Source organism: Phalacrocorax carbo, chromosome 5 (assembly GCF_963921805.1).
Source record: "Phalacrocorax carbo chromosome 5, bPhaCar2.1, whole genome shotgun sequence".
NCBI classification, from domain to species: Eukaryota; Metazoa; Chordata; class Aves; order Suliformes; family Phalacrocoracidae; genus Phalacrocorax; species Phalacrocorax carbo.
The window spans coordinates 70774291-70797420 of record NC_087517.1 but is presented as its reverse complement, the minus strand read 5'-3'; the positions used below and the strand labels follow the sequence as shown (position 1 = coordinate 70797420).

The following is a 23130-nucleotide window of genomic DNA, read 5'->3' as shown; positions in this document are numbered from 1 at the left end:
TTGTTTCAGCACATGAGAACTCCCGGCCTGGGACAGGCCATGGTGCCAGGCTTTAGCCAGGCAGTTAAGCTTCACCTGTAAGTCCCCCCAGTAGTGCTGCGTTCTGTCCCTGTGGCCAGAATTTGAGCCTGGCTTAGCTGCTGGACCCCCTGTCCCATTAAACACCATGCTCAAGTGCAAGGCTTAGCTGGCTTGCTTGGTGACCCACAGAGAAACACTGTCCTGTACCATTAAAAGAGTGGGTGATGGTCTCGAAACTGGATTTGATTTGGCTGAGTCAAAGGCAACTCCTGCATTGCCACACACCGCACGGCTGAAGTTGCCTCACGCTTCCCTTCCTATCTGTGCCCGCTCGCCCCGCTGGGGAAGGAGGAGAAAGTAGCCGCACCCTGCAGGGAGATAAGAGGGAGATCAGGAACCCTCTAACCAGGGAAGCATGAGCCACGCTGAAATGACAGCAGAGAGAAGCCAACATGTGTGTCAGAGGTTGCAAACTGTCAGAGCACTTAGGGATGCCCCTGCACGGAGGGGGAAACCTGGGGAAAGCCGGCCGCTCCGCCATAACCCCATCTTACTTCTTGCATCTTATTTTTGGCACACATTTAGAGGCAAAGTACTCTCAGCCCTTTCTTCATCTTATTCAAGTCCGGTTGTCTCTCGATTTAGCAAAATCATTACAGAGTCTCCAACCCCTCAGAAATGTGCCACCCCCCCCCCCCAGTCTGCCAGCTAGGATTCAATTAATATCAGACAATTTAAACTGAAATAAAAACTCTGGTGTGAGGCTCTGTCCTCATTTAACTTGGCCAGCATAACACCACACCCTCATTTCGATTAACACAAGTTTGAACACAGACCTGGCCCTTGAAGAGGTGGTAAGAACTAGGCAAAGGTTAAATAATGAAAATAGCATAAATAAATAAAAAAAAAAGAGAGCCCAGCAGGATAAGGACCCGCTGACCTGGCAGGCGCTCACATTGCTTCCAGTTTCACGCACTCTCTCAGAAGCAGGCGCCCTGGGAGGGAGGACAACCTGCCAACGGCGTTGGGCAAAGGGAGGGGGGGCATTGGGGTTAGGGGGTTACAAATGCGGAGACAGACCAGGGATCACTTGATCAGACACGTCATAAGGAGCAATTTATAATCAGCCCCTCTCTGAAATGTCGCGGTGCTAATGCATTACAGCTTCTGCTTGGCCAGGTGGAAGACTTTTGGAGCATCAGGGTATAAATGGGACCGCAAGCAGCACAAACTTTTCTTTGTGGGTTGTGGGTGTTCCCACTGCACGTTTCAAGCAGCACGTTGGCAAGTCATTCTGACACCTGCGGGGTCCAGTGGTGTTTCCACTAGTCGAGGTCCATGGTAGCTTATCACGCCTTGCTCTAGGGAGCCCTCCTTATCCCATCAGTATGCTCATTAACTACTGTGAGATAAAGAATTGGCTCATGTTATGGCTGGTCCCACTTCACCCGCGAAGCTGAGCGGTGACCTCTGCCATTGCCCTGGGGTCTGCACCTCTGGCAGCCACAGAGGGTTTGACCAGGTGGGTTCCTCTAAAAGTGGGAGCAGATCCCCCAGAGTTTGTCTTATGGACAGAGATTGTGAAGGAGAAACAAAAACTAGGGTGTCCTTGGCTGCATTCCTGGTTCTTCCTGCTGTTTCATGGCTGGGGCCTGGGAGCAAGCTCTGAACTCCATGGGCCAAGCTCGGTGCCACTTACCCGCTGGACTAACCTGGATTTCAGTCCATTAAGGACATGGCCCTGGGGCTGTAAGTGACAGGGAGCCAGAAATATTACATTAATATGTAGAAACATTCCCAGCAATGATCATCGGCCATTGGACTAAAGTGATCAGATGACGTAAAGTACGCAGACCAGAGTTGGGTTTATTAGAGCTCATTCCCTTTTCTAGGTATCTTATGCTAATGCACACAGAGATCTGGGAGATAGGAACAGTTTGAGGACTGTAAAAGGAAACCAGCAGACAGCTATTAACAGAGGAAAAATTCAAAGGTACCCAGGCTTGGGCACAGAGACGGGTTTTATTACACTCAGAGGGGTTGGCAGAACACCAAGTTTCTATTCTAACATGTATATGAATTTATATCTGCATGCGTGTGTGCGTGCATGGACGTTAGAATCAACCACAAGAGAGATGAAAAAGGGAGAATTTCATATACTAGCTACAAAATGAACTTCGAAGTAATTTCTAACAGTGTCTTGGTGCTGAGGAGCATTATGGTGACACAAAGCAGGCTGAAGGCCGTCAGGCTGAGCCCAAAACGTGCCAGGGTCCTCCACAGAGTCTGTGTGTACCCGTGCGTGTGCGTGGCTGTGCAATGGTGCCAGCGGTGTGCCACTGTGCGGCGTGCACGCGAGCCGTGTGCTTCCCCTGGAAACACATCCCTCTGACAGGCGCGCAGTTTTGTTAAGATCAGTGAGAAAACTCTGTATCTGCCCTCACCTCAGGGCGAAACACACAGCGCGAAATACCACAAGTATTTCCAACAGGAGAAATAGGAACGGATGCGTAAGGAATGTAGGGCAGCTCTGCTGATGATACAACAAGCCCTGCAGCAGAGACAGGCAGCCTCCAGAGGGAAAATCCCAGGTGCCAGGGATGACTCCAAAGTATTCCCCAGGGATTACACACGCTTCAGCCTAAGCTCAGTTAAGACAAACCGTTGCGAGGCAGCTCTGCTGCCTACCAGGGAAGGCTGTCACGGCGGCCCCACAGCACACACTAAGCACAATCTAAGGTCCCCTCTCAGGAAATCCACTGAAGACACTGATTAATCTTCCTTCAGGCCAACAACAAGCATTTTAAGGCCATACCTTTGAATTCTGACAACCTTATAATAAGGTGAGCGGGGTCTGACCCAGGCGAAGCAGATAAGAGGCGCTGAGCGCCCAGCCCACAGGCACGTGCCCCCTGAGTTTTTCAAAAGTGAATAAAAAAAACTTGAAGACTTTGTCTTGGCTTTCCTCCAACCCATGCACTGGAGCAGAGGTGAATATCTTGGATGCCAATACAAAGCTTCTGTTTTATTATACCTTGTTTTCCCTTCTTTCCCCGCGCGCCCCCCCCCTCGCAGTTCTGCTCTCAGAGCAGTGCCTGGATCTCTCTCGCATTTTCTCTCACATTATCTATAATTCTCATCTGAAAGAAGAGGAAAAAAATCTGCGAACTGAGCCTGTCTGCCTCTCACCAAGCACTTAGCCATCACGGTAAATTTTTCTCCATCCTTATGCTGCCAGTGGAGCAGCATTCACAATTACCTCACTTTTCTCTGTGTGGGCAGTACCCTGGTAAGGATACTTTAACGGCTGGCATAGAGCTTAAAATTCCCACACAACAAAAGATAACGGCACCGTAGGCATGAAAAATGACTCAGAACACTTACAGTCACGAGCACGTGGCCACAGGGATCCATACATTTGTTAATTGCCTCTGACAGACCTTAAAGGTGAAAGTCACATCAGTCCCTGCTAAACTGCAGGCAGGGCTGCTTTGCTAGAAAAAGATGTGCTGAAATACCACAAAGTTGGGGCCTGGAAAGGACAGGCAAGAGAGGAGAGATGGAAATAGGTTCTGGAAAGGCAACCTGGGATGTGTCATCTTCAGCTCAGGTCCGAGCTGTGGGAGGTGTCCAAGCCCCTGGGCAGAGAGCAGCCAGAAAACCCCATCGTGCTCACCTGACTGCTCTCATCTGCCCATGCTGCTGCTTGGAGACCCTAAATCAGAGGCGGGAAGGGCAGCACACACACAGATATATCATCTGCTAGCATGTTTTCTAATCACTAACCCTGCCTCTTCTGCTTCTGCTGCAGTTGCCTGTCCTGTGAAGCGACATGAGTCTCAAGGGATCCCTCAGCAGCAGCCCTGGCTCATCAAAGTAAGGATCTCTGTGGTGGGCTTCCTCCGTCTTGTGGCTGGCACCACCACTCCGTCCTACCACTCAGGGGGATGTTCATAGTGGTCCCAGTTGCCCCTGAAGTCCCTGCTTCACCCTTCCTGGGCACCTCACAAGCTGTGGCCATAGGCAGCACCCCTGCCTCACACCTCACATGCCCTGCGTGCTGTGGCTTGGTAACGCCGCATTAGGTGCAGAGAAGGGAGAGGGACACCAGGACCCTCTCCACCTGTGGCTCGGGGGCTAGGGCAGCCCACAGTAGCTTCCCAATGGAGCCAGAACCACCAGCTCTCTTCCCCCTTCCTGCACACCCCTGGTCTCTGGAGAGCAGGGTGTAGGTGTACGAGCACCATGAAGCACCACTTGCCCTCAGGGGGACATAGTGGCTGAGCAGAAAGTAGTCACTGGCCACCCACTGGCCCACTGCACCATGCAGGACAGCCCAACCACAGCACCTGAAACACTGAGGTCCCACTTTGCTCCTCCCCTGCCAGGCCTGAGCCGGAGAAAACACTGTCATCTCCTGGCTGTGCACTCCCACACGCAACCCAGGCATGGGGGGGTGGCCCTACAGGGGACATAACCCATGCTTAGAGATCTGACACCCCAAACCTCAAGTGTTTACACACAGTTACATCCTTCCACATTTTTACATGGGACACGTTGTGTATCTGAGCACCTGCCTTCAAGGAGTACATCTCCAAAGGGTCCATTAATACGGTCCATTACACAGCCTCAGTTTCAGATGGACTCAGGTATAATGTGGAGGGGTCTCCATTTACCCGCGCTGCTCCCTGTAACAACCCCACTTATCGCACACTGGGAGGCACTGTCCTTAAAACAGCCCCTCCAGAAGCAATGTCCTTCCAAGGGACGCTGTGTGTGAAGGTAACTCTAGTGAGGACAGGCCTAGATGGGCTCTCCTGTTTCCAGCTGCTGGGTTTAGTGACATGTGCCTGCGGTGTGGATAACAGCTAGGGTTGCAGAGGGAGCCGCCGGCACGGTCGGACAAGCAAATGCTTTGCCTGGTAATTCGGAGCTGTACCACGTCTGACGGACATGATGAGAAGGGCAGGCCTGGTCTCTCTCAGCTGCAGAGCTGCTGTACTGATTATCATGTGGGGTACAGTGTGAAAGCAGATATCAAAAAGATCTAGGAGCTGATGGTTTATTTGTACCTTCTTTCTTTTACAGTGGCAGCATGGGCAGAGCGGACGGAGCCTCCAAGCTGAGCGCAAAGGACCTGTACGGTAAGTCATGCCCACAAACACATCTAAGATTTCCTATAGCAAAAGCACCTCTGGAGATCTGGACGCGGCTGTTGGGGAGTTTTAGGCTGGGACTCAATCAAAACCACGTGAATCCAGACCTCCGTACGCAACAGGGTGGCCTGACATGGCAGCAAAAATGCACCTTACCTCTATGCCACTGCCTCCAATGCTGAGGACAGCTGTGATTCTGCGAGAACAGACAAGCTACGCACAACATTGCTTCCCCTCATCCCCACCTGTCACCCAGATCCTCTCCAGTTATGTTAGCAAGATAACCTGATAAAGGGCCTAACAAAAGAAAGACTGTCCTCAGCAGGTTAATGATTATCCTCTCTTAACTACTCAGTGAACCATGAAGACTCCAGTGCCCATTGGCTCTCTGGAAGTAGAGGGAGTTGGTAGGATGGACGCTTGTGCAGAGCCTGATATGCAGCTTGTTTACAAGCCCCAGAGGAGCCAGTGAGTCACTGGATGAAGAGCCATAGAGATCACTTTGGTACCAGTAACAGTTATTCCTGATCTTAGCAGCTCTCTTAATGTACCCAAGGGTGAAGCTTTGGCCTGTGGGGTAGGCGGAACAAGCAGAAAGTCATGTGAAAAGTCACCTCCCTCAGTCACTCCCTGGATAAGAAGGTGGGGGGCTGCCTGGGGGAACACTAGCAGCTTTCAGGGAGTCCGAGCCTGCGAACCCTCCCACCTGAGAGCTGCCATTTGCCTGGTGGGTGCTTTCATCGGGTGCACACAGGCTGTGCGTGCCCCTTGTTGGGGAGCTTATATTTGATCAGAAATCTCCCTTCGCAGCTACGAGGTGAGGGAGGTTTATTTGTCCCTGGGAAGTGACTTTGGTTGCTGAAGGGTTTTGGCTGGAGGTTTATGAGTGTGGCGTGGGCTGGGGCAGTGCCCCACAAGCCTTGCATGGGGAGAAGCGGTCGCTGGTGGCAAGCAGGGGCTGTACTTAGTGGATGAAGTGTTAAACAAAGTCATTGTGAACTTGGATTAGCCGCAAAGGAGCGAAACATGGGAATAAGGGTAGAAAATAAATTTGGCGTTACTGGCCAGGGCTATTTGTGGCCTGGATGTTGCACGAGGGCAGGTGGCAAGAGGTGGTTTGAGCTGTGTCAGTCACTTGTCAGGAGATGAAAGGACACATGATAAGCCAAGAAAGAAGAAAGAGGGTGAGGTGTGGAAATGTTTGGGTGCTGCTCCACTTTGCGCACAGGACTGCTAGCTCAGACGAGCTCCTCCTACCTCTAATGGCTTCATTTCTTTTGCTGTGCACTGAAAGCTCCTGCAGATCTCATCAGGGGCAGAAAGATTATGGCTGCAAGGTAAATAGAGAGCCGTACAGAGGCATGTAAAAATGAAACCAAGAGCTGACAACTGTGCTGGAAACACAGCACGCGTGCAGGTTATAATCCACAGGCGGAGGCAGCCCAGGGCTCTGGATTGTCACGGTTTCAGGGTGGGATCTAACTGTGAGCGCGAGGCTGACTCGGTGCCTCGGCACGGCGAGCGGGGACCACCCCGCAATGCCTCCGCTGCAAAAGCCAGCACAGGGAGAGGCTGACAAACTGCCTTTACAACAAACACAGTTTCTCAAATAAGTCATTTTCAACACCGTGTTATATATTTTAAAGTTTTTTGCATGGACACACCCCAAAAGCAAATTTCACCAGGGATGGGAGCTCTCTGACCAAATTCCAGCAAACCTGACATGAGGACCATAAGTCCAAGTGCCAAATCCTCAAGAGGAGTAAATCGGCTGCCCGTTATTTCCCTGCCACCTAAGAAGCACAGATGAGGTCTGCAGTAAGTTACTGCATAAGCCAGCGGCTGTTGGCCAGCTCAGCCCAGCACTGCACGAGCACATCCACAGGGTTTTTGCTTGGCAGAACTTGAAACCCGTCCCTCTAATTCAGCATACCTTTATCAAAGAACACTCAGCATGTGTTAAAACCAATATTTAAATGTCTGTGTCCCCTTCGCACTCGGATCCTCCCTCCCCCAACATTAATTTCTGCTGTGAGCTGGCACATTTGGGGGTGGAGGGCAGGCAGGAACTAAAATTCCATGGAGAATTTTGTTTCATAATGAAACAAATCACATCAAGCCAAGCTGGCCTTGATTACCCAATTACGATGCTGCTAAGGGACGTTCAGAGCTTACAAGACTTTTCATATTTCCATTTTTCTCCATTGTAATCAGGCTGGACCCTCAGTCTGTGTACACTACCAGGCCTCCAAAGAAATGAGTGCAACAACTCTCAAATTCACAGCACACAGACATCTGCTGCATTTAAAGCTCACTGGCTAACGTACGCAGATGCTCCAATGCACATAGATGTCTAAATATTATTCCTAAGTGAGCAAGGCCTTGGTTTTAGCTCTCTTAAGATGTTTGTTTCTACAATAGAGCGCCTCTCACCACGAAGCAGGTATGGGAAGAAGGAGGGCATGTACTGAACCGTTACCTCAGGTACTTGGGCTCTAAATGCTAACGCAGCCTGAGCCTTTGTTAGTGCCCACTCCAGGGACACGGCTGCTCTCTGAGGCCCAAGGTGTCCCCAGTATCAACAGGGACTTTCTGGCATTATTAATGCCAGAACCCTCAGGTGAGACCCTAGAGAATGATATTTAAAAGCATTGTGGTGAGGCTGAGGCAGAGCAGCAGCTCCAGGCCGTGCACAGAAAGCCAATTGGATGACAGAGGTGGGGGAATCTGCTCAGGGAGGTTCAGGGACACAGTGGGAAACTCACAGGGCCACATAGGTCTGCACAGGACACAGCCTCATGGGTGGTGATGGGTGGATGCTCTGGTGTCACCCCTGGCCTGCTGTAATTGCCTTGACCATCAAGTACGTGGCACACCACCGCGTCTTCTTCACTGTGGTGAGCACAGAGGGATGCAAAGAGATAATCAAAGTCACCAAGGAATTCTGCAAAGAAATTGGCTTAAAGCCCTGAGCTATCTTCCCCCAGCTCTATCCCTACCAGAGCTGGATATACTTTCTAGGTGCTCAGCTGTACTCGGTGGAGTTTCCTGGCTGTCATGGGAGCAGGATACTCATCTTTTCCTCCCCCCTTAGCAAAACAGCATCACATTTGCTCAGCTCCACATTCTGGAAGAGTCTGTGGCTACCTGCACAGAGCGAGCCCCGGCTCCGCTGGCAGCAGGGGAAATGGCTGGCACCTATCAAGTTGCCACCTTATTCAACGCACAGCAACCAGCTGAATAAATGTTAATGCATACCATAAATAAATTAAGCTGCTTCTCCACTTACTGGCATCTGTTCTGAACCTAGATGAAAGCCTGGGGAGGGAAACCAGTGTGGCTCTGGCAGAAGCCAAGGGAAGGGCTGAAAGGAAGTGTTTCTGCATAGCGCTTCCCACAGCAGGCTTCTGCCACCCCTGCCTGGGATGACACCCAGGTGGACTTCTGCAGGCATTCATCTAAGGTGCCTTCACGGGCTCTCGTGGCAGATTAGGCAGTGTAACCATGAGGAGCTGTACAGAGTCGAGGGCAGTTTAATGATTACAGTGGATTTCTCATGGGGCTGTAGGAAGGAAAAGGCTCTGCAGCAACATTCGAGCAGACCATTTCTGTGTGACTACTGTGTGTGTCCCTGCAGTCCTCAGCTGCTTTCCAGCAACCCTGGCCATCTCTTTGGGTGTCTTTGCCCCTCACTTCAAGTGCTGGGGCACAGAAGTGCCCGGTGGGTCCGAAAGCAGGCTGGTTCCCCAGCAGGGCCGCAGAGCAGAGGGGTGGGACGTGGAGGGGCACCACAGAGGTGCTGGACACCAGCCTGGCAGGACGGTAGCACTCGTCTTGCATCCAAACCTGTGAGACCCAGCTAGTTGGCTCCAACCTGCCCACCCCATCCTTGCTACACTCGTTTCTGGGAAAGACTGAAACTTGTCTGGGTACAGGGCTGGAAAAGGGATTCTGGAGCAAGAGAAACTGCCTGTAGCATGAGTTAGGCTGGAGAAATGTGGTGCTGAACAGTGGCAGCCTGTGAGGTGTGATCATTTAACACCACACACCCCCCCGTAACCCAAGAAAGGCTTCAGTGCTGTAACAGGACACGGGGCACTAACACAAAGAGAAGAGCCATTCCCTCCTGCGCGGCGTGGCCCTGGACAGGTATCATCTGCCCGGGGAGCCGCGGGGAGAGGAGACTCCACCAGCACCGGCTGCACCCAGGAGCCACCAGCAGAGGTTCGGCAGAGGATGCCGGCCCTGGCTAGGCTGAACGCACTGATGGCAAAGAAGCATATGCTTAATGGTCACGAACCAACTCCTGGGGGTCTCCACAGACCTCCCTTGTCTCCTAACAGGGCCTCCAGCCCTGAGCCACGTGGGGAAGTCTCTGAGACAAGACTTGCTGGCCTCCAGCATGGTTCCCAGACTGTAATTCCTTGTGCCAGCTGTCCTGCACCCTTGCTCACACCCTGGGCAAGCACAGCATGAAGCAGGGCCTTGGGGGCACTCTGTGAGATACCCATGACAAACAAGAGTTGTGCCAACTCACAAACGGCCCCACGAGCAGAAAGACACAAACGTTGACTCAAGGCAGTCTTGCTTTCCCTAAAGTTGCACTGTAAATGTGCATTTACTATCGATGGCTCGGCATTACAACCAACAAAAGGGTCATTATTTACCATTAGTTATTGCCTGCCAAAGCCATCAGCTTGTTAATTATTTCAGCTGGGGGCCACATGGCTGTCACACAGTTATCAATGGGAGCACTGAGGTGCTGTTCCTTCCCCACAGCCCTCTAGGAGAGGGTTTGTGCACAGATTTAATGCATACTGGTATCACCTGCAAGATGCAACCCTGGCCAGAGTGGTGGCTAGAAACTGGGCTTGCTCAGCTACACGGTTGGTTCGAGAGGACCATGCACATGCCTAAACCCAAGGGGTTCTGGGCAGCATCTGAATGGTACCACTCACCATCATGTCCCTTAGATTCAGATATATCCTCTGTGTCTTCCAGCAAAAGCTAAAAATGGAAAGAGCTGGCACTCATTGGGATGATTTCTGAGGTTTGATAGCTCAGTGGGAAGGCCAGGTGTTTGGTTTTAGGCACATCTGACTCAGACGAGACGTCAGCCCGTGTCCTGAAGCAGGCTTGCGTTGCCATCAGTAAAGCAGTGAGGCTGCAATTCTGGGTAAAGCAACTTCACACCTGACTGCCTGAAACAGCTGTTTCCTTTAAAGCTATCATCCCCCAGGAGAGTAAAGTCTGAGATCCAGCAAATATCAAGACTCCTTGTCACAGAGAGGAGGAACCACTTCCCTCAAATTGCCCTTTCTACTTGGGAAATGACAGGGTGACTGAGGGAACTGGTGCTGACTGCAGCAGTACTGACCTACCAGGGATTTCCCAGGGCCAGTGTTCCCTGTCCGTACCACTCCCCTTGCCCAAGACCTCCAGAGCACTGGACAGGGCAGATGGACACAAAGCTGTGTCTGTCTCCAACCACCTGCACAACCATGGCCAACACATTTCACCCTTGGGCACTGCTTTCCCCTGCTCCTGCCCTTTGCTAGGGCAGACTGAAAGCTGCTCAGCAGAGGGAGGGACCCTGGATGCATTTGCCCAGTGCAGTGGGGAGAGTAACAGGGAGCCAAAGTGCTCCTGCACTAGGTGGGATGAAAGGCAGGGCAGTTTTGCCATGTGCTGTTGCTGTTTGCTTACTGAGCCCACCGCAAGAAAGCCCTGGACAGGGCTGATCACTAGTCCGAGTCAGAGCAGTGCCAGAGACGTTAATTCCCCATCTCCTCCATTGCCAGCCTTGAATAACTCCCTTGTCCTCCCCCACTGCTCCCTCAGTACCATTTCAGCTTCTTTCTTCACATCCCCTTTCCCACCCAAGATTCCGGCTTCAGATTACCCTGGCTCCCCTCTGACGCTGCCTTGTGGGTGACCCTTTTATTCAAAGCCTTGGACATTTAATACTCCAACTGGAAACAGAGCTGGAAGAAAAATAGGAAGCCAGCATCTCTGTTGGTTCCTGCAGACCAAAACCCGGTGGTGGGTAAGATGAGAGATATGCAGGCTCAGCCCAGCCCTGACTGGAGCTACTGGGAGGAGCAGGCTCTGCTCTGAGTGCTGCTGGCTGGAAATCCCAGTTGCCTGGGCTCAGCCCTAGCCACAGAGCTGCCTTGCAGCCGCGCTGACCTGCCGCAGGCAGCCCTCATGTCTGCATCGCAGGGCCGTGGGATGGCAGCTAGCAACAGGGGGCTACAGAGAGGGACCTGCCACCTCTGACACCGCAGCACCTGCTCAGCATCTCCAGTGGCCCTTTTAATTTGCTACTTCAAGACTGCTGAGCACAAGTTCTCTCCTTGCCTGGAGTAACTGCTCAGAGGTTAATCAGAGGAGCATTTTCTTAAATGGAAATGGGTTGTTGGATACGCCCAAGTACCCTGGGAACAAAAGCTCTGTTAATAACAACAAAAAAAAGGAAGACTTTTCATTATGAGTTTTTTTTGGTCCTCAAGTAAAGCAAATTCATCAGTTTGTTTAATTAAATCAAGGGTCCCCCAATCTTACTGAATGTATTCTGACATTCAAAAAATGCCATTACTAGCTATGGGAAGTTCAGAAAGCAATGTTTTAGATTGTTTGGTGAAAAATAATTCAGCATATTTCTTCCATCTCTGGTTGTAAAGGGAAAAAGGAACACCTCTACCCAGCAGCTTCCCCTGCAGCTCCTCAATACCCTTATTATCTTCTGCTGGGCGGCCCCTGGGTGCCTGCCCAGAGGACAGAATGCTACCGTACATACTGCCTTGCGCTCCCTGGCATGCCAGACACAAACACGCAGTGTTTCTTGGTGTACTCAGCCCTTGCACAACCTGGGAGGTGGGTCAGGTTTTTGTTTGCTCTTCTGGCGTGGGTTGTGTCTTTAGCTAATAAAAGAGGAATGCAAGCACTTGGGTCTGAGCTAGTGGCAAATATTAAGCGTGCCGAGGAGGAATTCAGCCTCGTGACACCAACTAGCAGCTGCCAACAGGCTATCAGTAAAGCGGCTCCCTGCTGCCACAGACCATTCATACCTCTGGCTGCCCCCAACCTCAATGAGAGCCTTTTCATTCACTTCAAGAGCTTCCAGATCAGGTACTAACGCGCCACACATGAGTGATAGCCGCCCCATGCAAAGATTCCCAGTGTCACAGCCACCGATACAGACAAGCTCCGGCAGTTCAGGAAGTACCATGGTGCTAACAGGAAAACCAGGGAGCTTGATGCTTCATAAGAAGCTGCCAAGATGCTTCCAAAATGGAGCTCTCCCTGCGCCAGCCCACCAGCCATAGGGAACCCCAAGCAGGGAAGCCTCCGCAACAGCAGAAGCGAGGCACGGACCTGCAGATGCCTCCCTGTCGGGAGCTCAGATGCAGCAGGTCTGTGCAGTGCCTGAAACCACATCCTTGACTAACCCTGCAGAACCTGGAGCATCCTCCCACTCAGTGAGGAGGCAGGAACCTGTCAGATCAGCGGGGCCGCGCGACCGCAGATGCGCGGTCAGACTGCCAGATCAGATCTGGCCCCGCGCTCGGATCCTGGGAATGGATGCTGTTTCATAACACTGCTTTATAACGCAGGCCCAGCAGATTTGCATCATTGCCATTAGCATAGAGAGGCATTTGCTGCTCTGTTTCTCCGCTGGAGGGTTGTGTCCTGACCTGTTGGTTTGGCTCATGCTACACTGGCAAGTTACTATAAACAGCGTGTGCGCACTGCTAGATAATGTATAGATAACATAGAGAATTGGCAAGCTCCAGGAGGCAACAGCCAGGACACTGCTTAGGCTGTCCTAATGGACGCAGAGGTGACGGAGGTCTCTAGTGTGATGTAGGGAATCAAGGAGAGGTCCTCGGTCTGGTCCTGCCAATGAAAACAAACCTAACCCAACGCATCTTTGGTTCCTTACAGAGTTTCACATCTGACTTGTCCATCCCCCGCATTTTCTGCTGTGCCTTCTGCCCAGCAGCGGCTGAAAGCAAATACGGGGAGAGACGGGGAGGATCAGGGAGGATCAGGGAGGATCCCGTGTGATAAAACTCGTTAATTAATCAGAGAAGGATGTGTGTGGAGGGGATGCTGGGGCCTTCGCAGCTCTGCTGTAACTGGCTGCATTTGTTACAGAGGCACCTGTTTACAGCACAAGCAACTTTGGCCCCGCCGGCGTCCAGCAAGGGCATAGGCGAGTTGTTATTTGGAGCCGTTTAGAATGTAAATGGACGGAAAGAGATGGTATCTTGGGACTGAGCTTTGGGATCCTGCCTGTAGCAGCCTGTAACCACCCAGTTACACAGAGCACCATGGGCGCTCCCCCTGCCAGCAGCAGGAAAGAACAGCTCAAATTCCCCCAAAACACAGGGAACACGTAGTGTCATGGCAGTCCCAAGGCCGTTCTGCCCTCTCACAGACACTTAACAAAATGCAAAAAGAGCAGAAAAAAAACCCCAGTATAACCCCCTAACAATCTGGGGAAAGCAGTGCGTGATGGGAGCACACCCCATTCGGCCCATTTACGCCATATGCAGAGGCACAAGTGTCTTCTGCGTGGAGATATACGGTCGTACAGCTGTACCCCAGCACAGCCGGTGTTTCTGTCAGACCCCTCAGCTAACACCTTTTGGCTGTCTGCTTCAGGGTCAGATAAACTGAACCCCAGAGGAGCCTGTCTCCTCCCTAGGAGGGAGGGAGGGCTAGGAATATTCACAGGCCATTCCAGAAGCTGGCAGCAGAGGCAGGGCCCAAGCCCAGGCACCCCGTTGGGTATCTTACCCCTACGACCACCCTTTCTCCCACCACTGGTACGTTGTACTGGGGATGCTCTGCCCTGCTGGCTTGGCAGAGGCCGTGCACAGAGAGAGACAAGCCTGCTTCTGCCCTCCTTTGCTCTACTCTACATCCCTAGAAACTTTAACCAAGTTATTTCAGCTCTAAGCTGGTCCCAGCAGGCAGAATTTATCCCACTAGCTGATCTCTTGTGCACGCAAGCTGTCGGGCTGAAGGGGGTGTTCACAGCCACGTCCTAACTCTCTGCAAAAAAGGGTGTTGCACGGAAATGGGGAGGGGACTTGACACGAAAGACGCGGTCTGGCTTCCTGGACCAAGCTGATAACCCTGTCCCTCCAGGATGTGCATCGATCCTGCTTTTCTTCCCTTCATTTATTACTCTCTTTCATCCCTTCCACTCCTTAGCATAAAGCCAAACAGGGTGCTCTTCCTTCCAGCCAAGATTTTAGCCTTGTCACTGGCATTTCAGCTCAGCACCGTTTTGAGCCCTTGGGTAAAATCCACCTTGCTACCTCTGCAGCGGTCTAAGCTTTTTTCATTCCCCCATGTAGCCACTGGTGCCAATGGGAAACATCGTTCCCACAGCACTGTTTATCCGTAAGATATTGGCAACAGATAATGTTCTTCAGAGAACAGCTTTGCCATTTTCCCCATACCACTGGGTACAAGATTAAAGCTAGCTGGTTAGGAAAGGACTGAACAACGAACTGAATTAATTTAAAGAATAATTTATAGTCTTTTTTCCCCTGAAAGGCTTGTCTCAGGGTTCACTGGGCCAAATCCTTAGAGGCGAGAGATGGGGCAGTTTACCAGAGTGTGTGCGTGTCTCACGTGGCATCCACGCTCAAGTCATTCGAACCTCTCTGGATCACCCATGCCATTCAGACAAGTGTTCGGGCTCAGCAACGGTGCGACTGTGAATTACCCGTCATTGCTCTTTAGGCCACAGCAGTGGATCGCACCAGCCACCTTCCTCCAGAGGAGACAGGATCCCCGTGCTACGAGGGCTTTTCGGTTGCCAGACACCAAAAGCAAGAGACAAAGCTGTATTGTTTTTCCATCTCTTTGGCTCTTGGCAGACAGAATGGAAAAAGTGCAGTGTGGTCACTGTGGGCTCATGCCAGCTTTTATCATCTTCAGATGTTTGCTATACTAGTGCCACAGCCCCGGAGCTCTCCTTGCCCTTTGCAGCCCATCCCATGCTATATCCTAGGAGTCCTCCACCACTACAGCCTCGAAAGGCTGCAGAAGATAATTCATTTAAGCAGAGGTGCAGACTGGGGTCTGACAGCAGTGCTATCTAATTCTGGTAAAATCATCGCTGTATTCCTGTAATGCTTATTTATCGCATGGGGATTCTGCGAGCTCTCCGCCTCCTGAGGACAGGGTATGGGTTGGATAACAAGTTACGGTTGCTCAGGCCTTCTCTGCTGCAAGACGCTGTAGAAATGCAAAATGCCCTAGTAGGAGAGGTGTCAGATAAACCGGGAGGAAATTAGCTACTGCTGCTAACATGCCAGTGCTCATTCATACAAACTTAAGGAGAGAGAGGAGGACAGGGCTGTGCAGAAGGGCAGTGTGGGAGCTACCCGAGACATGCGACCTGTCTTCCAAAGTCTTTTCTGGCCAAGGGAGTTCATCTGTCCAACATAAAGGATCCCTCTTGCTCCACAGAGGCAAACAGCCACAGATCTCCCTGCAGGCATCGTCTGTGTGTGGCATATTCGGTTCAGCCCACCACGACCAGAGACAGATTTAAGCTTGGGCAAATAATGATGCATCCACAGAAAGGTCTGCAATGTTTCACCATGTTGCTTTGAAGTAAATAGAAAAAACCCTCATTTTTTAAAGCACCCACACTTCTGAGATAGATGTAGCCTAAGACTGACTATTTTGTGATTTGCAGCCTGGCTCTTTACTCCTTCCTGTGTTTAAATCAAGACTAAATGCTAGGAAAGAAGATTTCAGTGTTCTGGCACCCTGCTGTCCCCGGAAAGCCTGGCTGTTTTCAGGCTGCGTGGTTATATTTGCAGATGCCAGGAGGAAACACAAAAATAAAAGTTTCCATGGGTGTGGGGGCCAGGTAGAAGCCAACGAGACAGACGGGATTTCACGAGAAAGAACAAGCAAAAGTCTTAAAGAAAGGGACAGGAAAGAGAATATGCAGAAACACTCCCTTCCTCACCCTGGGCAGCTTCTGGGACGTCACTTGAATGGCATTCTGAGACAAAATAGAGGCACTTTGTTCCAGTTTTGTGACTTTTAAAGGTAATGCAGAGATGCCCCCAGGGAGAATCAAAAGAGGGAGGGGAATATCTGCATTTTCTCCCTGCCCTGGGGCTTCCTTCTGTCAGATGGAAAACTCTGCAAGTGTCTAAAGGGGCCTTTGGCCCCTCTGAGTGAGCTGAGTGCAGGTGCTGGGAAGGGGGGCTATGCAGAGCTCTGAGGTATTGACAGGCCCCCAAGATTCCCCAGGGCTTCTCCAAACATTTTCTCAGAGGTGCATGCTGAGATCTCCCTTGACCATGACACGTGTAGCTTCTCTGAGCTCGGAGGATACGGCAAAGGCATCAGAGGGGACCTCAGAAAGTGTGTAGGCAACCAGCCACAGCCCTGACCATTGCTACAGCTCCACGGGCTGTTTCCCTACCAGAAAGCCAGTCTCGTTCTCCTACCAGAAAGCCAGCCTACAGTCTGGTAGGCTGTTCTACCAGAAACACAGTCCTATGCTAGCCTCCCTCTGAAAACTCCATCCCCCTGGTATACTTTCCCTTCCTCAGGGACTACCAGCTCTTGACATGGCTCTGCACCCTTCTTTTTAGGGCTGGAGACACTTGCCTGTCCTAATATAAAACCCTTTGTTTCCAGACCAAGCACTTCAGCCTCTTCCACTCCCTTTTAAAAAGGAGGAGACGGAATGTCTTAAAATCCAAATTTGTCTCCATCCCACACAGACCCGGTGTTCTCATTTCCATTAGTGTCATCTATTTACATGAGGAATTGCTTGGTGAGGAAATTGAGGTTACTGAGAGAAAAAAAAGTTACTCACACCAGACACGAATCCCTGCGGTCTGTGTTGCCGTGTGCCCTTTTCCAGACCTTGCCCCACATCTGAAGTAGGGCAGACTGCAATTAAAACACACGGCAAACAGAAAATGCCATTGACCCTTCAATGCGAGCCTAAGGTGGGAAGTGGTTGTGCCGAAATATTAATTAATTGACTCAAGGTCACTCTGGAAGCTGAGCAGGGAGCTGTGCTGGGTGTCTGAGGTCTTTCCCCCCCTGTCCCAGCTATCCTCGCTCCACCTCTGAGTCAGCACTGGCGGTGTAAGAGGCACCGGCTCGGAGACCTGCAGTCTCCGTTAATGCCTCTGCCAGTGTGCCCACCAATAAATCATGTCTACTTGCAAACAGCAGCCACTTCAGGGCTACCACGAATTAGCCGCAGAGGCAAAGCACACTGCTGTGTCTTCAGTCACAGGCACAGAGATACAAGCACTTGGGTATCCTGCTAAGCTGACGGCACACCGCAGGCTTAAAGAGTGTTAGAAAAGTGTTAAAAAGCATTAGAAATCAGCTTCTCTCAACTCTTGCCAAGCTCCAAATGAAAGCAGCGGCATCCCTTTTCATGTTCATTGTCTCTGGGCTATCTTTGCATGTTTAGCATGCTCCTGCAGCTGCAGACAGGTTTGCTACCAGTGCTCAGCCCTGTGTCTTCAGAGAAGTACCAAGAGGAGCTCAGTTTAAAAGCTCTACTCTGCTGGCCAAGGAGAAAGGTGAAAACCCCAAGCTAAATCCCAAGCAAAGCAGCCCTTCGGACCAGTGCTTGTTCTATAGAGACACCTGCTGGCAATGCCTGCTGAGCCCACGCTGAGCTCAGGGACACGCTCATCCTCCTCCCAGGGAAGCCAAGTAGAAATAAAAGCGTAACAGAGGTGTAAGGGGAATCTAGGGGAAAAGGTTCACACTACCAAAGGGGAACCCAAAGCAAATGCACGATGCAAACCTGTGACGCAAGCCCCGATCCCAACTCTGCTGCCCCTTGTGCCTGACCAGCATGTCGCAGCCCCAGACCAGGGCAGGTCACGGGAGCGAGAGCACCCAACAGGTGCCAAGCAAGAAAACAGTGCAAAAGACCCACAGTTTAACATACCTGGAGGTTTGACCTTGTTCAACCATAACCAGTTTTTAACTGCCCTCCCTGCCAGCTCTGTGATTTTAGAATAGCCAAAGAAACCCCACATTCCCACTAGGTGTGAAGTACATCAAAGTAACCTGAAACAGGAGCATTCACAGAGGCTGGGTGGGTTGGCTCGAAATCCTATCCCATTCTAGGCAGGAAAAATCTAGGCATGAAGCTTCACATTACATGCAGGGGCACACATACTCGTGAGGAAGGACATTTGCAGAAATCGTGGCAATCAGTGCCAAGGAGACACGTGTCTATGGGATATTTTAACTCCCATCAACTCTCTGGGAAAGCAACAGATCCAGACTGGCTTCTTCCTTTGCACAGGATCTGCTGGCAGGAGGTTTAAATAACAGTTACTCAGGTGAGAAGTGAACACAAGGAGGGCCCCAGGACTAAGCTAAAGGTCCAAACCGGTGCTTTGGGGTTTGTTTTCTGCTCTTGTCACAGCAGGATGCTCTGTTCACTGCATTTACTCCTTGCCAGTGCTCTCCTGCATGCAAGGCTTAAAGGAGAACATGCATCAGAGTTGGCAAATGACCCCCCAGCCAACACTCAGGCTGTAATTCAGCGTTGCACCTTCTCAATCACTATGACCAGCTTCAGGAACTGCCATCCTTTCCAATCCTGACCCTCATTTCTCCATCCCATTGCTGCACTCCACTGACCTCTCCACTGTCCCCATGCAACTGTCTGTGGGACAAGTGCCCTCAAGCGAGCTCAAGGAAAGGGATGGCCAGGATGCATGGTCTGAACTAGAGTGGAGCAGCAACACGAGCAGCAGCAGCTGCCGGAGCGTCCATTTGCAGAAGCCTCAGTGATTCCTGGTAGCTTTGGAGAAGATGTAAAGGACAGGCTTAGTAGATTTTGTAGAAAACAACTGCATGGTTTGGGAGCAACGGGAGGACTGCATTTTCTTGGGATGAAGCAGTCAGATGGCATTTTTGCTGGGATGTAGTCAGAAGAGAAGGAAAAGGCTGTCAGAGCAGCACTGCTTCGGTCACTACTTGTGTTGACCACGACAGCTTTCCCTTCTGCGGGCACCCTGTTGTGCCCTCTACCCCTCTGTCCCACTTGCTGGGCCTCTTCCCACGCCCAGACCCAAGGCAGGAGGCCCGTGGGGCAGGCAGGTGTGTGCCCCACACACCCTACCCTCTTCCTCTGCACGCACCCAGCCAGCAGCTTGGGATTCCCCCCACTGTCACTCCCTATCACCCACACTTATCACTCTTCTCCTTTGTGGCAGCACACACCCATCAGGCGACAGCCTGCTCCTCTCCCTGCTGAAGGTGGCCAGGGTGCAGGGAGAACCTGGCAGACTTCTCTAAGTGAGGCCACGCTGCTCACTCCTCGGGGCTGGGGCTTGGCAGCTTCTCTGTCTGCAGAGCAACCTGTGCCCCGCAACCAGGAGCAGGAAGGCAACACTGAGGGAGACCATCTCTGGCCATATCGGGCACTGAGAGGCCACTTCACGGGGCAAAAGAAATAGGATAATAACTTCAGTAGTAGCAGCAGCAGACAGGAAAGAGCCACTTCTGTTTTACACAAGCGACAGAGGAAAAAAAAGGCAAGATGCTAGCAGTGGTAAAGCCAGAACTACTGCTTGAGCTCCTTCAACCCCTTAAGCTGTGCTTATTTACCCAGAAGGGAAAGGATTTGCACAGAAGCAAAGCAGGGAAGAACTCGGTGCGTAGGCTGGTATTTGTCCTGCTGAACAAACTAAAAGGATGCAAAACACTTGGAGTTTCAGAGGACTACAGCAAAAGGAAAAGTCAAACCATGGTGGCCCTAGGGAGGAGCTACATCACCAGCACCTTCGTTAGGCTGCTACCCTCTTGCTCAAATTTTAAATAAAATAAAGGAGTGACCAGACAGAACCCTGGTTGCCTGTAGCCCGTCCACGTGGGCTTCCAGGGGCACCCCAGGATGGTCACTACTCCAGCAGACCCTGCTCCTTCCCTGAGCTCCTTCCCACCTCCAGCCCCTTCCAGTTACTGCCCTGCACTTGCTCAGCTTTATATTCACTTCATTTCACTGTCTGCACTTCAGAATAGACTTATCTTCAGTTTTCCATCTTTTTTTATTTAGGAAAAAAAAGTCATCTTCTTTTGATTACAAGGGAAGCTTCAATTTTCGGCAATCAAAAATATTACCAGTATTTCTTTTAAGTCTTCGGGGAGTGTTTTTCAATTAAAATGTGACATGCTACTAAAAGTAGAAAGTAAAGAAACCTTTTGGAAGGTTCTACCTGGGTCTTGCATCACTTCACCAAAAAATCTAGAAACCAACTGAATGAGTTCCTACGAGGGTGTTCATTTTCTAGGTGCCAGCCTCTTTAATATGAAATTTGTTAATCTGACCACATGTTCCGTGTTCAAAGAAAAGGGGAAAACAAGAGAGAAGCCAACATCCCAGAGAAGGCATTAAAGGGAGCTTTGAAGTAAACCACAAATAAACTAGCATTGTATACTTCTTTAAAACCTGGGAAGCCCTAACGTTTGCTGCGCTATGAAATCCCCTCGGCTGTGACTGTTGCTACAGAGGGCAGGATATTCTAGCACAGGCTTTAAGAAGGGTGAAAATATACAGAACTGCCATTGCATCTTCTAAGCTAACTGGAGATCAGAGGATGTCCTCTGCTGGTGAGGAAGATATTTTCAGTTTGGATGCTCTGAGATCTCTCTGGGCCTGGATAGTTACTCCTCTGCTATTCAAGCAGGGTGTTTATAAGGAATCTCGGAACAAGCACCGATTAAACAGCAAGGAAGAGCTGGCAGGGTAGAAATCTTATAAGATTATGTTCAACAGCTTCGTGAAAGTCCAAGCAGTTTTTTTCCAACTGCTCTTTACTGCCAGTAAGAGATACAGGATGTAATGAAGATCTGTTGCCTCATAAAAATACTGTACAAGAAAACAGGTTCTGACTGGCTGCCCTTGATCCCCACCAGCCCTCCCTACCTGGAAGTTCAGCCCTTTACTGTGGCTTGCCCAGAAATGCAAGAAACAAAACTAAAAGCATCTCGGTAGCACAAGTTTCTTCCGGAGGATGATTCAAAGCATTGTTATGTCTGAACTGGTGGGTTGTGGTGGATTTTTTCCTTCTTGCCACGTGCATGTCATAGCCTTCTGCCAGCCTTCTCAAGCCACTCCTCACCACCCCAGCCCTCTTCCGAGAGCTTCCCTAATCATTCATTGTCTGGGGCTTTCCTTTACACTAGGTCTAGTTTCCTCCACAAATGGTGCTGACCTCCAGGAATCAAATTATCAGCAGCATTAAGCAATACAACTTGAACGCGTACCCTCCACACCCCGTTTGCCAATCATTGCTACAAAAGTTAATATCATTAATATGTCTTTTTATTCCCAATACTCTGACTGAAGCTGGAAGCTCAGAGACTATGAGAAAGACTGTAGCACCCCATCACGAGAGCTGTAATTCCCAGACCCTGAGATACCAATAAACAGCCGCTATAATGAAGGCTTGTTTTCTTTTTTTTTTTTGCAGAACAAAGGAAAAAATACTCCAACTCCAATGTCATTATGCATGAGACTTCACAGTACCACGTACAGGTGAGTTTGCAATGAAACGTTAAGGGGCTGAAAGGCTAACGTCAGTGACAGATGCTGGTAACAGAATGTGTTTCATTTGTCCTGGACCTTCATTAGGCCAAAGAGGAGTTGGGAACCTTCTTACAATAAACAAACGTTACTCTTCACACCCTGGGAGAAGCAAACAGCAAAGCTGCTTAAAACCTCATATTTCTTTTCTCTAGTTCCTGGTCCTGGGTGCCTGTAGATAAACTTTTCTCCTGAGCTTCCCTCCCAGCTGGCTGCACTCACCATTTCTAGCTCCTGGACTGCAGGACACACTTTCAGACTTAGCCATGTGCCGTAATTTCCCCCCTTGAGCTGCAGGTCACCGTGGTCCAGCCTGGACCCGGGGACTGACACCACATGAGTCCCCTCAATCACACGTAACACGTTACTGAAGCTGGGGTCATCTGGGCTTCTCACCTGATTCCTCTGAGCACAAAAGGGTAGGAAAGTAAAGAGCCTGTGTATGCAGAGCACAGGAATTTCTTCACCACAGACACTGAGGAGATAAACTAAAGGACCATGAGAGCAGCACAAGTCCTGAGGCAATTCCTCTCCTGCGACTCACCCTAGCCTTTCCTACGAGTCAGAGGTTTCAGGCTGGATTGGGTCCCTCTCCTTTCTCTTCTCTCCTCTTACATATTGCCTGCTCTGTCTAAAATTGATACCATCTTTTATTTCTCTGCTGCTCCTCTCCACCCTTCTGCTTTGGAAAGCAGCAGTTGTTCCATTACGGTATGGCATTATTTGAATAGACTCTGGTATAGCTCACAGATCCCCCCACAAGGCTACAAACAGCTTTCCATGGCACAACTCTGAACCATGCTCAAATCCTGCCACAAAGCCAGGTCCAGACTTCGACGGCTTCTCCCACATTGCATGGCACAGGTCATCCCTGACCTCTTCACTGTCCCTCCCTGGGATCCCGCATGTTTCTTTGAACTGAAGAGTGGGAGAGACACCCACATTACACAGACTGCTTTGGGGATGGGGAGAGAAACAGAGACCGGTCACTGCTTCTGCATGTCCAGTGTGCCCAACACCAAAGGCTTGGAAGTTCCTGCTTGCCCCCTTTCCCATGCTGGGCTACATCTAGGGCCAGTGTCTGGGGACGTTTTGACTCTGTCCTCTTGCTAAGAGGTGTGTCATGTGCTTGGGGGGGGGTCACTGTCTCAGGGACTTGCTGTGGAGCCAGCACTAATCAGTCATTCAGCCGGAGACTTTGTGTCATTACACCCTGCGGATAGGAAATGCCCGATGAGAAGGGAGACAAAAATGATCATTAAGGAATACGGCGTTGGTTTAATTACATATGGACCTCTTTTCTACTTTAAATTTAAATTGAAAATG

The 23130-nt window shown here is 50.7% G+C and overlaps 1 protein-coding gene across 1 annotated transcript in view; it reads left to right on the top strand.

Annotated features, from left to right (window-relative positions):
- Positions 1 to 23130, top strand: part of EPS8L2 (EPS8 signaling adaptor L2) — a 68194-nt gene that overhangs the window by 17846 nt on the left and 27218 nt on the right. The window contains exons 2-4 of the mRNA XM_064453088.1: positions 3833 to 3897; positions 5110 to 5165; positions 21692 to 21756. Of these exons, the coding sequence (XP_064309158.1) occupies positions 3854 to 3897; positions 5110 to 5165; positions 21692 to 21756 (165 nt within the window). The 5' untranslated portion in view covers positions 3833 to 3853. The remainder of the gene's footprint in view (positions 1 to 3832; positions 3898 to 5109; positions 5166 to 21691; positions 21757 to 23130) is intronic.